General features: G+C 37.5%; 1 protein-coding gene across 2 annotated transcripts; it reads right to left on the bottom strand.

Annotated features, from left to right (window-relative positions):
• Window positions 1-6,857: 6,857 nt before the first annotated feature.
• Window positions 6,858-8,151, bottom strand: LOC132425433 (heterogeneous nuclear ribonucleoprotein A3-like). 2 transcript variants are annotated; one of them, XM_060011733.1, is made up of 2 exons: window positions 7,335-8,151; window positions 6,858-7,193 (listed from the first exon to the last, which is right to left on the bottom strand). In XM_060011733.1, exons 1-2 carry the CDS (start codon window positions 8,149-8,151, stop codon window positions 7,018-7,020), a joined length of 993 nt encoding a protein of 330 aa, XP_059867716.1. In that variant the 3' UTR covers window positions 6,858-7,017. The 2 variants fall into 2 exon arrangements, with proteins under 2 accessions (XP_059867716.1, XP_059867715.1); XM_060011732.1 differs by having other exon boundaries at window positions 6,858-8,151.
• Window positions 8,152-14,449: the final 6,298 nt, after the last annotated feature.

Genomic DNA, 14,449 nt, shown 5'->3' with positions numbered 1-14,449 from the left:
CAGGTGCACAAAAGTGAGCACACGGTGTGCAATTCATCATGGAGAGTTTTGCAGAGTTGAATACAGTACTATGAACTGCCAATTATGCGTTAATACCAGAACATATTGAGGAAATTGTCCAGAGAACCTAATGTTATCATTAAAACACAATGTGAAACACTCCCTAAATTCTGCTTCTGGGGCAAAACAGTTTCCTGTATATCATGATAAAAAAATTGTTAAAAAGAAATAAAGGCTTTATTAAGATGCAAATCAGGGAGCATAAATGCATCCCAGACTAAACATTGCTTCTTATTTAGGCAATCTGGATCAACCATAAATAACACATGAAGCTTCTAGAACTCCTGCAGGTCATAATGAACCTAATGTAGAAGGACAAGATTATGATGCATAAACAAGCTTACCAGGACAAATGGGATGCACATCATAGCCAAGCCCCATGGCATCAAAAATAATGATGAATCACCACATATGTGAACAGGGTATTGCAGCGGCTGTCAGAGCAGCATGTGTATAGATACAAGCCATGGAGTAATTCTGTTTAAGTACAGTCACTGGGCCCACTGTGCACCTAGGAATTATGGCAGGCACCTCAGATAGCATCTTTAATGACTATTCAGATGAAGATAGGATGATTAATGATATCCTTTCTCATTTTTTGAAGTACAAAATATGAAGCCAATCCTACATAAATTCCCCTACCTTGCAGACTGAGCAACAATCTCTCATTATAATATATTCCTATAAATCATGCAGGATTACATGGGAGAAATGGCATAGCTCTGCCTTTAATTGTTTCTCTGTGTGTGTGTGTGACAGAGAGAGAGAGAAAGAAAGAGAAAAGAGAGGGAAATGGAGTACCATCTACCTTAAAAAGTCCTTTTAACTGAAAGTGACTGGTGTCATGTGTTCGATGATATATTTTGTTTCTTTAGAAATAAATGGAGTATTCATAGGCTAGCACAATGTCCTTCACAGAGTACTTGTTCAATAAACATTTGTATAAGAAAAGGAGAAAGAGAATAAAAGGACAAAGAAGAGTAAAGTATGAAAGAAGAAATGGGAAAGAAAAATGATCAGAAATGTTTTCAAATCACTCTGACCAGCAGAAATGCCAACTCCGTGTATGTTTTACATGGAGTAAAAGCACAAAGAGTATTGATGGAAAGGCTGTAGCTATTACCACACAGTTCCCTGGTGAGATATATGAAGAGCTAGTAGGTCCCCTCACTGGGCAGTGGCAGAGCTAGAACTGAATTCCAGGTACCCTAGCTCCTAAATACTTAGGTGAAAGTTTATATATTATATGCTATCTAACCCTTTTTCAAGAGCCTCTCACCAGGTTGATGTGGTATCAGAAGGCAAGACACGAAATACCAATTCTAATTGTTTCCATTAGGCAGTCACATTGAGTTGGTTTCAAATCTAAAAAACAACTGAACTATTTCTGCCTCTTCAATTGATTTCCACAGTCTTTTCTCTTGTAATTTTGGTAACTTTCTGAATTCACAGACTTCAGTCTCTTGGGTAGCTCCATACTTCTGTTAGATACTTTACTAATCTACTACTCTGCCTTACATCCTTCTCAACTTCATTGTTCACTGCTAGCCATAATGTTGTCCCCAGTCAGCAAGTCTTTTTAATATGTTGAAACTTTAGGGTGACTGATATGGGTTATAGAGTTGTGGACTAAAGTGGATATAGAAAAAAATTAATGTCACAAGTCATTTACATCCATTATTCTAATGGATTTTAAAACAATGAAGTTATTTTTTATCAAGGCTTACTGAAAATGCATACAGTTTAGAAGCCATTTGATTTCCACATAGTCTATATTTTAACATTTAACAATGTGACAGTCTCAAAATGGCACACTGTCACAGTTGAAAATCACTTTAGAAATTCTGAACTACCAAATTAAATGTGGGGTAGGCCACATACAATTATCTTTGGAATTGTAGGGCAGTGCTGGCTCTCAAGGACTTAGATGACAGTATCATGATCATATGACCCATAAAACTGTTCTTTTCTCATATTACTTTTCTTAAAGTCTAAACTTCTCATGAAATGTATTTTCAAACCAAAAGTCTTACCTCTGAGGCTAGATTGATTTAAAAGAATTATATTCTAATTCCTTAGTATTTAGCCATCTTCATGATTCAATTTCTTTATTTTCATATGTCTGTATATCCTCTGAAAGTGAGATTAGCCAGAATACTTCATTCTTCATGGGTTTGTGAAAGGGAATTTCTCCAGGGTCATTGAAAAGGGGAGAAAATAAGTTCTTCTAGGAAGCAGGACTAAGTGATACTAGGAAACTCAATAAAGTAAAGATCAAAATAGAGAATAATAGAGAAAAATTAAGGTAGGAATAAAAATGATGAAAGTAAAAGATTGAATTTGAAAATAGTAAAGTTAAAATGAGCGAATGCTAGTATGTTTTAAAATATATATGCAGATGTGAATTAGAAATATAGAGTACAAATAAAGATATGGAAAAGATTATGAGAACAAAACACTGCTGAGCTATCAGTTGTATAATTACTGTGAACCACATTGAAAACGTCCCACCCAACCCCTATGCATTACAATATTTGCAGTGGATCTGTCCATCCCTTGAAGCTACTGATACCAACGTCGTGCACAAATTTGAGAAGCCAGGATGTTTGATCTTTGGCAAACTGATGACTAGTTGATCCTTTCTTGCATATAATTCCTATATTTCTAAGCCAACATTCTAAAATAAGGCCTTCCATCTACTTATATTCCCCATGCACCATTCTAAATCTGACAGGCACTTATTTTCTATAACACACTCTTTCACTACTCCTTTTCAATCCCATCTACTGTGTACCCTGGAACTTGAATTCCATGATTAACAAACTTTCCAAAATCTTTCACCCTTTTAGTAAAATTTTCTTTTATTACATGTTTTAATTTAAATTTTTGTACACCACTTGACATAGGCATTATTAATGCTCATCAACATTTCTTTTTTTTAATTGAAGTTTAGTTGATTTACAGCATTGTGTTAGTTTCAGTTATACAGCAGAGTGATTCAGTGATTTTCAATTCTTTTCCCTTATAGGTTGTTACAAAACATTGAATAGAGTTCCCTGTGCTATACAGTAGGTCCTTGTTTGTTATCTATTTTATATATAGTAGTGTGTGGATGCTAATCCCAGACTCCTAATTTATCCCTCCCTCCCACAACCTTTGCCCTTTGGTAACCATAAGTTTGTTTTCTATGTCTGTGGGCCTATTTCTCTTTTATATGTAAGTTCGTTTGTATCACATTTTTAGATTCCACATATAAACGATATCATATATTTGTCTTTCTGTCTGACTTACTTCACTTAGTATGATAATCTCTAGGTCCATCCACGTTACTGTATATGGCATTATTTCATTCCTTTTTATGGCTGAGTAATATCCCACTGTACATATATACCACATCTTCTTTATCCCTTTCTCTGTCAATGGACATTTAGGTTGCTTCCATGTCTTGACTCTTGTAAATAGTGCTGCAACGAACATTGGGGTGCATGTATCCTTTCCAACCATGTTTTTCTCTAGATACATGTCCAGGAGTGGGATTGCTGGATCATATGGTAACTCTATTTTTAGTTTTTTAAGGAACCTCCATACTGTTCTCCATAGTGGCTGTACCAATTTACATTCCCACCAACAGTGTAGGAGGGTTCCATTTTTTCCACACCTTCTCCAGCATTTATTGTTTGTAGATCTTTTGGTCATGGCCATTCTGACTGGTGTGAGGTGGTATCTTGTAGTTTTGATTTGCAATTCTCTAGTAATTAGCAATGTTGAGCATCTTTCCATCTGCCTTTTGGCTATCTGTATCTCTTCTTTGGAGAAATGTCTGTTTAGATCTTCTGCCCATTATTTGACTGGGTGGTTTGGGTTTTTTTATATTGAGCTGTTGAGCCGTTTGTACATTTTGGAGATTAATCCCTTGTCAGTCACATCGTTTGCAAATATCTTCTCCCATTCTATAGGTTGTATTTTTGTTTGTTTATGCTTTCCTTTGCTGTGCAAAAACTTTTGTTTAATTATGTCCCATTTGTTATTTTTGTTTTTATTTCCATTACTTTAGGAAATGGATCCAAAAAGATATTTATGCTATTTATGTCAAAGAGTGTTCTGCTTATGTTATCCTATAGGTGTTTTATGGCATCTGGTTTTATATTTAGGTCATTAATCAATTTTGAGTTTATTTTTGTGTATGGTATTAGAGAAAGTGCTAATTTCTCTTTTTTGCTTTGCAAAATGTTACTCTTTAATTAGTGAAAAATTCAAATTCAAGCCTTGCCTAATGCTTATTGCCCTTCCTTGCAGGTCTGAATGCTAGACCTAGTGACTGTGGCCAACTATCTCTCATTGGTGTTCCAAAAGGCGAAGAGCTCCTTCCTGCTAGACTTTCTTCGATATTTCAGTTGTAATAAGCAGATTTAACTAGCTTTTGGAAAGTTGCTCACTATCACCATAGTATGTCATGCCTTCACTTCTCTGTAGTTGAAGCTCTTGCTGCTGCCTTGTCATTCTTTATTTATGCTGACTTGTCCATACTCAAAAAGCTGCTGAAGTCCTGTCTTAGTGAGTCTCCTTTGACCCACACTGTGCTTAAAAAGCACATCTTAGGTCCTTTAAAGCTGGTTAAATCACTCTCCTCATGGCTTAACTTTTCCACACTGTTCACAAGAACTAAGCTAATACAACTTATAAACAGGTCACATACACAGATTTCACCTGCTTATAGGTTGCAAACATCAACTTACTGACAATATTTTCACTATTAAACTAGTTCCAGAACACAGAAAGTTTGTTAACAGTACAAATTAACCTCATTTGCCATTAAAGCATACTGTCAAGGTTGTGTCAAACAATTTCACAAACATAGAAACAGGAAATGTTAATCTCCCCCATTCCTTCAACCTTTATTATATGAATAAAAGAACTTGAGACAATTTAGCTTAATTTTAATAAAATGTTTCCCAAGCGTTATTTTGACCAGGTACCCAGGTTTAAGTTATGAACATTGACAGTGTCCCTTTATATAACCAACACTTTAAGTTGTTAAAGACTTAACCATTTTCTAATAACTAGCCTATTTTCTACACTGCTTATTCACATATGTCCATTAACAAATGGTATGTTGTCTGTTACATTTATTGGTTTGTGAGTGTTTTCTGGAAAACTGCAGCGTCTGTGAAGACCGATTTCCATGCTGGCATTGCATGCATCCAAATATTAATGCACAGAGGCACAGAATTAGAGCAACGAGAGCATATTCAAACACTAGCATGCCCCATCCCCCCTTTTATTGCTTGTTTTGCTTAGTACTTCTTAAAACAAAAATAAGAATCTCAAATTTAATGTTCAACTACTGAAGAAATAATAACAGCAGGGCACATACTTAGGGCTCGAATTAAATTTTAAGCACTAGCTGGCGCAAAACAGTAGACATTGGTTTATATATATATATATATATATATATATATATATATATATATATATATATATATATATATATATAAACATACATACATGACCTTGTTATCTAAGACTCTTCTCAACCAGGGTCTTCCAAACAAATTGTAAACTCATACCAACATGATTTAGGTTCAAGCATACACATGGAAATAACAGTGTGTTTTTTGGGATTTTTACAAACTCTGACTATCCAAATTTGGATTCAGGTCTTGAGGAAGTGAAAAGCTTGTTTGTACTAAGCAACTGTGCTACACTTCTACTGCAGTAATCACTTGGGATGATTATATCTAGACTATCCTTGGTTTCATCCAGTAAAATGCAGAGGGTACAAACAGGAAAGCATGCCAGCCAGTTAACGGTTCAACAATGTGTGATTTTTATTCTCTTGCTCTGAGAGCTTGTATCAGCAAAATATATATTAAACCAAGGAAAATAACTGAAGATTTATGGGCCTCTTGTGCTTTAAAAGGGAAAAAAAAAAAGGTAGCCACTAATTTGCTCAGATAGAGCAGGCTTAGTGGTCCTGTATTTTGAAGATTTTACGAATGTTTCTTAAGGTAGGAGGAAATGGAAGACATTCACTATCCCTTTCCAGAATTTAAACAGAGGGCAGGAGACATTCTTTACACCCAAATAAAACTATGGCAGCAGTTCACATGTGACCAAGGTGAATGTAGAATGGAGATGTTCTAAACACAGCTAGGACTCTCAGCAAAGCTAATACACTAAAATCATATGATTACATTTTGAAAGAAAATGCACAAAAACCAAATAGGAATTTTGAGATTTTTCATTTGAAGTAAATCTTAATGCTATTAAATTCGCAAATATGCTAATTTAAATACCCAATTCTATTATCTAAAACACACATTGCAAACATACAAATATCTATTCTCTCCACATGTCAGAGCCCATTCATTTCATGGTTTGGAAATGGGGAGAATAGATCTCCTTAAACTGCAAGTCAGCAGGTGTTTCTTTACAGTTAACTTTAGCAAAATTCATACAAAATAGTAATTAACAATGATCTTCTTTACTTGTTAACTCACAAGGAAACACCTTCAAAACTGCATTTTGTTAAAGTTTCTGTACTAAAATGTAGAAAAACTGAACTACACAAATATTGAAAAGTTAAAATTTCCTTAATTTTTTATTCCTGGTACCACTACCACAATTAACAGGGCAATATACCTGATGTAATGAAAAGAAAAAGAAAAAGCTATAACAGATAAACGACCTCAGGAATGTACATCTAATTGACACTACATTGCATTAATCAATAGTTGCACTTTTTTGCAAACTGTGGCTATGACAGTCCTGAAGAAGAAGGGTTTCCTGTTTAAGCTGCAGTATCTTTTCTGACTATGGATCATCGTTCCTTCTGTGGCAGATTTTTACAGTTCCTCTAATGCATTTGGGACGACTGTCTCAAAGTAACCTGCAGCTTTCCTGACAACTCCTCACTCTCTCTCCTGCTAAGAACTGTAGCCCTTTTCTTCTGAGTTTTTAGAACCTTCTGCTACCACATCCACCATTTCCACCACCAGATCCATAACCACCACCATAGGGACTTGCCAAGCTTCTTCCACCAAAACTGCCCCCCTTCATGGGTCCGTAATTTGATTGCTGTTGTCCACTATAATTTCCAAAATCATTATAGCTCCTACCACCACCACAGTTACCTCCAAAATTTCCTCTTTCATTGTAACCATCATATCCTCCACCACCGCCACCATATCCACCACCTTGGTTTCCATATCCTGGTCCACCACGACCATAGCCTCCTCTACTACTATAACCAGGACCACCACCATAGTTACCACCATCGCCTCCAAATCCATTATATCCACCATCACCTCCTCCATAACTACCTCTGCTGCCACCACCTCCACGACCATAGCCTCCTCTTCCACCAAAGTTTCCACCACGGCCAAAGTTACCTCCACCACCTCCAAAGTTTCTTCCACGACCCATAAAGTTGCCAGATACACCTCCACGACCTCTTTGTGATGCAGCGGATTGCATTTCTTGTTTAGAAAGGGCCTTTTTCACTTCACAATTATGCCCATTAATAGTGTGGTATTTCTGAATAACAATTTTATCAACTGTATCATGATCATCAAAAGTTACAAAAGCAAATCCTCTCTTTTTTCCACTATGCCTGTCTTCCATAACTATGGTTTCAATCTTGCCATACTTTTCAAAGTAGTCTCTCAAATTATATTCTTCTGTATCTTCTTTAATACCACCAACAAAAATTTTCTTCACTGTTAGATGGGCACCAGGCTTTATAGAATCATCTCTAGAAACAGCTCTCTTTGGTTCCACTACATGCCCATCAACCTTGTGTGGTTGAGCACACATTGCTGCATCCACCTCTTCAACACAAGCGTAAGTAACAAAACCAAAGCCCCTGGAACGTTTTGTTTGGGGGTCTCTCATCACCACACAATCTGTAAGTGTGCCCCATTTCTCAAAATATTCTCTTAAGCTATCATCTGTAGTTTCAAAGCTCAGACCACCAATAAACAGTTTTCTCAACTGTTCTGGTTCCTTTGGATCATGGCCCTCCTCCCCCCGGTGGTGGCAGCGACAGCTGGAGTCGGGCTGGGGGCGGCCGGGTGGCCGTTTTACCTCCATTTTGAGACCAGACTCACCTCTTCAAACTCCGAAAGTGCTAATTTCATTCTTTTACATGTAGCTGTCCATTTTTCCCGGTACCACTTATAAGATATAATGTGTTTTGGATTCAAAGAATCAATATTGTCAAAATGACTATATTACCCAAGGCAATCTACAGATTCAACACAATCCCTATCAAATTACCAATGAACTAGAACAAAAGAAAATTTTTAATTTGTATGGGAACACAAAAGATCTCAAATAGCCAAAGCAATCTTGAGAAAGAAAAACAGCCAGAAGAATCAGCTCCCTGACTTCAGACTATACTACAAAGCTACAGTAATCAAAACACTATGGTACTGGCACAAAAACAGAAATATGGTTCAATGGAATAGAATAGAAAGCCCAGAAATAAACCCACACACCTATGGTCAATTAATCTACAATAAAGGATGTCAAATTATATAATGGAGAACATTTCTTATTTTCTTTGCTTTCCTGAATATATATGTCTTGCTACCCCCTTGAAGTTAGGTATGACCATCTAACTTTCATGGCCCAATGAAATGTGAGTGGAAGGGACATTGCATCACTTTGGAGAAGTATTTAAAAGCCAGTATGTGAATTTCTATGCTATTTTCATTTACTTGTGGAAAACTTACCTTGCTATGCAGGTGACATAATATGAAACATGCAGGAATACTGAGCCAACCCATAAAGGAAAGCTGTCCTAGAGAGTCTCTCCACCCTACAGTGACGTTTATGTAATAAAAATTTGTTATGTAAACCCCTGGGAACTAGATGCTGTTTATTTCAGCAGCATATGCTAGCTTATTCTGACTAATATACTCCTGAATAGTAACATCCCTTACTGAGTGCTCTCATGAGTAGCATGTTTATTTATTCATTCATATATGCCTCAGAATCTGGATCCCAGGTCTATCTTCTTCTCTCCTGTCCTCATAGGTCATTAATCATTTAAGGAGCATGACATTTGGTGATACAACCACTTAAACTTCATCTTCTCTTACAGGGCCTACAATCAACCTGAATGCTTTTCATGTTCATTTGTATGATCAGTTCACCAACCTATCAAATCAGTTATTTCACTATCTCACTTCAGTGATCTCAACACCACTTCACCCCATATTTCATAAGCATACATGCATATTTTCATCACCTGACTCAGTTTCTCCTCTGAAATAATGGATTCATTCATCTCACTTTCTGAAAACAGCCTCCTATCCTCCAAGTTGATTCATTTAATCATGCCCTGCTATACCAACCTCATCAGGACCCCCAGGATACAGACCTTCTTATTTTAATCTATTTTTATCCTAATTACTATTGATCCCATTGTTTTGATCCTTAGTAATCCTAATCCTAATGATTTTGCCCCTTTGGTAATTATTCTCAGTCCTTTCTTCATTTTCCTATCCTTTCCTACATCAAACAAAACCTTACTTTGAATAATCAGAAATGTCTGCCTTCTCTGCCTCTTTACCTTATAAGTACCTACAACTAGTTAGACTGATCCAACTATAAATTTGTGCTCACCGAGACCAACTGGATCCTCCTATACTCCCTGGAAATACTAAGAGTGCTTCTCAATTCTCTCTCTCATTTTCACAAAAGTCCCCCTCTGTCCCAAAATCTCAACTTGAGTCATTCATGGTTTTTCATCATAAAAATGATAAGAGGGGAACCCCTTTGAATTCCCAACCTTAAGACCTACAAAGCTACGTGCATTAATAATCATCCTTTTTGGGGAGGACATTCAAGATGGCAGAGGAGTAAGACATGGAGATCACCTTTCTCCCCATAAATACATAAAAAATACATCTGCATGTGGAACAACTCCTATAGAACACCTACTGAATGCTGGCAGAAGATCTCAGACTTCCCAAAAGGCAAGAAACTCCCCATGTACCTGGGTAGGGCAAAAGAAGAAACAGAGACAAAAGAATAGGGACGGGACCTGCACCACTGGGAGAGAGCTGTGAAGGAGGAAATGTTTCCACACACTAGGAAGCCCCTTCACTGGTGGAGATGGGGGATGGGGAGGGGGAAGCATCAAAGCCATGAAGGAGAGCGCAGCAACAGGGGTGCAGAGGGCAAAGAAAGATTCCTGCACAGAGGATTGGTGCCGACCAGCACTCACCAGCCTGAGAGGCTTGTCTGCGCACCCGCTGAGGCAGGTGGGGGATGGGAGCTGAGGCTCAGGCTTCGGAGCTCAGATCCCAGGGAGAGGATTGGGGTTGGCTGCATGAACACAGCCTAAAGGGGGCAAGTGTGCCACAGCTAGCCAGGAGGGAGTCCAGGGAAAAGTCTGGAACTGCCAAAGAGGCAAGAGATAATTGTTTCGGGGTGCACAAGGAGAGGGGATTCAGAGCACGGCCTAAACAAGCTCCAGAGATGGGTGTGAGCCACAGCTATCAGCGCGGACACCAGAGATGGGCATGAAACATTAAGGCTGCTGCTGCAGCCACCAAGAAGCATGTGTGCAAGCACAGGTAACTATCCACACCTCCCCTCCTGGGAGCCTGTGCAGCCTGCCACTGCCAGGGCCCCGTGATCCAGGGGCAACTTCCCCAGGAGAACACAGGGCACGCCTCAGATTGCTGCAACATCACGCTGCCCTCTACCACTGCACGCTCGCCCCCATACCATACCCCTCCCTTCCCCTGGCCTGAGGGAGCCAGAGCACCCTAATCAGCGGCTACTTTAACCCCATCCCGTCTGGGCGAAGAACAGATGGCCTCAGATGACCTACACACAGAGGCGGGGCGAAATCCAAAGCTGAACCCCAGGAGCTGTGCGAACAAGGAAGAGAAAGGGAAATCTCTCCCAACAGCCTCAGGAGCAGCAGATTTAATCTCTATAATCAACTTGATGTACCCTGCATCTGTGGAATACCTGAATAGAGAACGAATCATCCCAAAATTGAGGCAGTGGACCTTGGGAGAAACTGTAGACATGGGATATGCTTTCTGGTTTTATGTTTATCTTACTTTAGCATTTAGAGCTTATTATCATGCATAGATTGGTTTATTGATTTAGTTGTTCTCTTCCATATATATATATATATATATATATATATATATATATTTTGTTCCTTTTTCTCATTTTCTGAGTCTGTATGTGTATGCTTCTTTGTGTGATTTTGTCTGTATAGCTTTGCTTTTACCATTTGTCCTAGGGTTCTGTCTGTCATTCTGTTTTTTTGTTTTTTTGTATAGTTTTTACCACTTGTTATCATTGGTAGATTTATTTATTGGTTTGGTTGCTCTCTTCTTTCTTTCTTTTATTTAAATTAATTTTTAATTTTTTAAAGTTTTTATTTTAATAACTTTATTTACATTATTTTATTTTATTTTTCTTTCTTTTTTTTTCCCTCACTTTTCTTCCTAGCTGTGTGGCTTACAGTGTTTTGATGCTCCAGCCCGGTGTCAGGCCTGAGCCTCTTAGGTGGGAGAGCCAAATTCAGGACATTGGACAACCAGAGACCTCCCAGCTCCATGTAACATCAAACAGCAAAAGCTCTCCCAGAGATCTCCATCTCAATGTTAAGACCCAGCTCCACTCAACGACCAACAAACTACAGTGCTGGACACCCCATACCAAACAACTAGCAAGACAAGAACACAACCCCACCCATTATCAGAGAGGCTGCCTGAAATCATAATAAGTTCACAGACACCCCAAATTACAACACCAGACACAGTCCTGCCCACCAGAAAGACAAGATCCAGCCTCATCCACCAGAACACAGGCACTAGTCCCCTCCACCAGGAAGCATACACAAGCCACTGAACCAACCTAACCCACTTGGGGCAGACTCCAAAAACAACAGGAACTATGAACCTCCAGCCTGCGAAAAGGAGACCCCAAACAGACTAAGTTAAGCAAAATGAGAAGACAGAGAAATACACAGCAGATGAAGGAGCAAGATAAAAACACACCAGACCAAACAATTGAAGAGGAAATAAGCAGTCTACCTGAAAAAGAATTCAGAGTAATGATAGTAAAGATGATCCAAAATCTTGGAAATAGAATGGAGAAAATACAAGAAATGTTTAACAAGGACCTAAAAGAACTAAAGAGCAAACAAACAATGATAACACAATAACTGTAATTAAAAATTCTCTAGAAGGAATCAATAGCAGAATAACTGAGGCAGAAGAATGGATATGTGACCTGGAAAATAAAGTAGTGGAAATAAATGCCCCAGAACAGTACAAAGAAAAAAGAATCAAAAGACTTGAGGACAGTCTCAGAGACCTCGGGGACAACATTAAATGCACAAACATTAGAATTATAGGGTTATAGGGGTCCCAGAGAAGAAGAGAAAAAGAAAGGAACTGAGAAAATATTTGAAGAGATTATAGTTGAAAAATTCCCTAATATGGGAAAGGAAATAGTTAATCAAGTCCAGGAAGTGCAGAGAGTCCCGTAAAGGATAAATCCAAGGAGAAACACACCAAGACACAAACTAATCAAACTATCAAAAATTAAATACAAAGAAAAAATATTAAAAGCAGCAAGGGAAAAACAAAAAATAACTTACAAGGGAATTCCCATAAGGTTAACAGCTGATTTCTCCACAGAAATTCCGCAAGCCAGAAGGGAATGGCAGGACATATTTAAAGTGATGAAAAGGAAAAAACTTCAACCAAGATTACTCTACCCAGGAAGGATCTCATTCAGATTCAACAGAGAAATTAAAATCTTTACAGACAAGCAAGAGGTAAGAGAATTCAGCACCACCAAACCACCTTTACAACAAATGCTAGAGAAACTTCTTTAAGCAGGAAACACAGGAGAAGGAAAAGACCTACAAAAACAAACACAAAAGAATTAAGAAAATGGAAATAGGAACATACGTATCAAAAATTACCTTAAATGTAAATGGATTAAATTCTCCAACAACAAAAATAGACTGGCTGAATGCATACAAAAACAAGACCCATATATATACTGTCTACAAGAGACCCACTTCAGACCTAGGGACACATACAGACTGAAAGTGAGGGGATGGATAAAGATATTCCATGCAAATGGAAATTAAAAGAAAGCTGAAGTAGCAATCTCATAACAGACAAAGTAGATTTCAAAATAAAGACTATTACAAGAGACAAATAAGGACACTACATGATGGTCAAGGGATCAATCCAGGAAGAAGATATAAAAATTGTAAATATTTATGCACCCAACATAGAGCACCTCAATACATAAGGCAAATGCTAACAGTTATAGAAGGGGAAATCGACAGGAATACAATAATATTAGGGGACTTTTAACACCCTACTTTCACCAATGGACAGATCATCCAAAATGAAAATAAATAAGGAAACACAAGCTTTAAATGATACATGAAACAAGGTGGACTTAATTGATATGTATAGGATATTCCATCCAGAAACAACAGAATACACTTACTTCTCAACTGCTCATGGAAGATTCTCCAGGATAAATCATATCTTGGGTCATAAAACAAGCCTTGGTAAATTTAAGAAAATTGAAATTGTATCTTTTCCAAAAACAACGTTATGAGATTAGATATCAATCACATGAAAAAATCTGTAAAAAAAATACAAACACATGGAGTCAAACAATACACTACTAAAAAAACAAGAGATCGCTGACAAAATCAAAGAGGAAATCAAAAAATACCTAGAAACAAATGACAATGAAAACCTGATGACCCAAAACCTATGGGATGCAGCAAAAGCAGTTCTAAGAGGGAAGTTTATAGCACTATAATCCTACCTCAAGAAACAAGAAACAACTCAACTAAACAACCTAACCTTACATGTAAATCAATTACAGAAAGAATAACAAAAAAATCCCAAAGTTAGCAGAAGGAAAGAAATCATAAAAGTCAGATCAGAAACAAATGAAAAAGAAATGAAGGAAACGATAGCAAAGATCCATAAAACTAGAAGATGGTTCATTCAGAAGATAAACAAAATTGATAAACCATTAGCCAGACTCATCAAGAAAGAAAGGGAGAAGACTCAAATCAATAGAATTAGAAATGAAAAAGGAGAAGTAACAACTGACACTGCAGAAATACAAAGGATCATGAGTGATTACTACAAGCAACTATTTGCCAATAAAATGGACAACCTGGAAGAAATGGACAAATTATTAGAAAAGTACAACCTTCCAAGACTGAACCAGGAAGAAATAGAAAATATAAACAGACCAATTACAAGCACTGAAATTGAGACTGATTAAAAACCTTCCAACAAACAAAAGACCAGGACAAGATGGCTTCACAGGCAAATTTTATCAAACATTTAGATATCCTTCT

This window comes from Delphinus delphis, chromosome 5, assembly GCF_949987515.2.
Source record: "Delphinus delphis chromosome 5, mDelDel1.2, whole genome shotgun sequence".
In the NCBI taxonomy this organism is placed as follows: Eukaryota; Metazoa; Chordata; class Mammalia; order Artiodactyla; family Delphinidae; genus Delphinus; species Delphinus delphis.
Note: the sequence above shows the minus strand (reverse complement) of the source record. Positions and strands in the feature narration are given on the sequence as shown.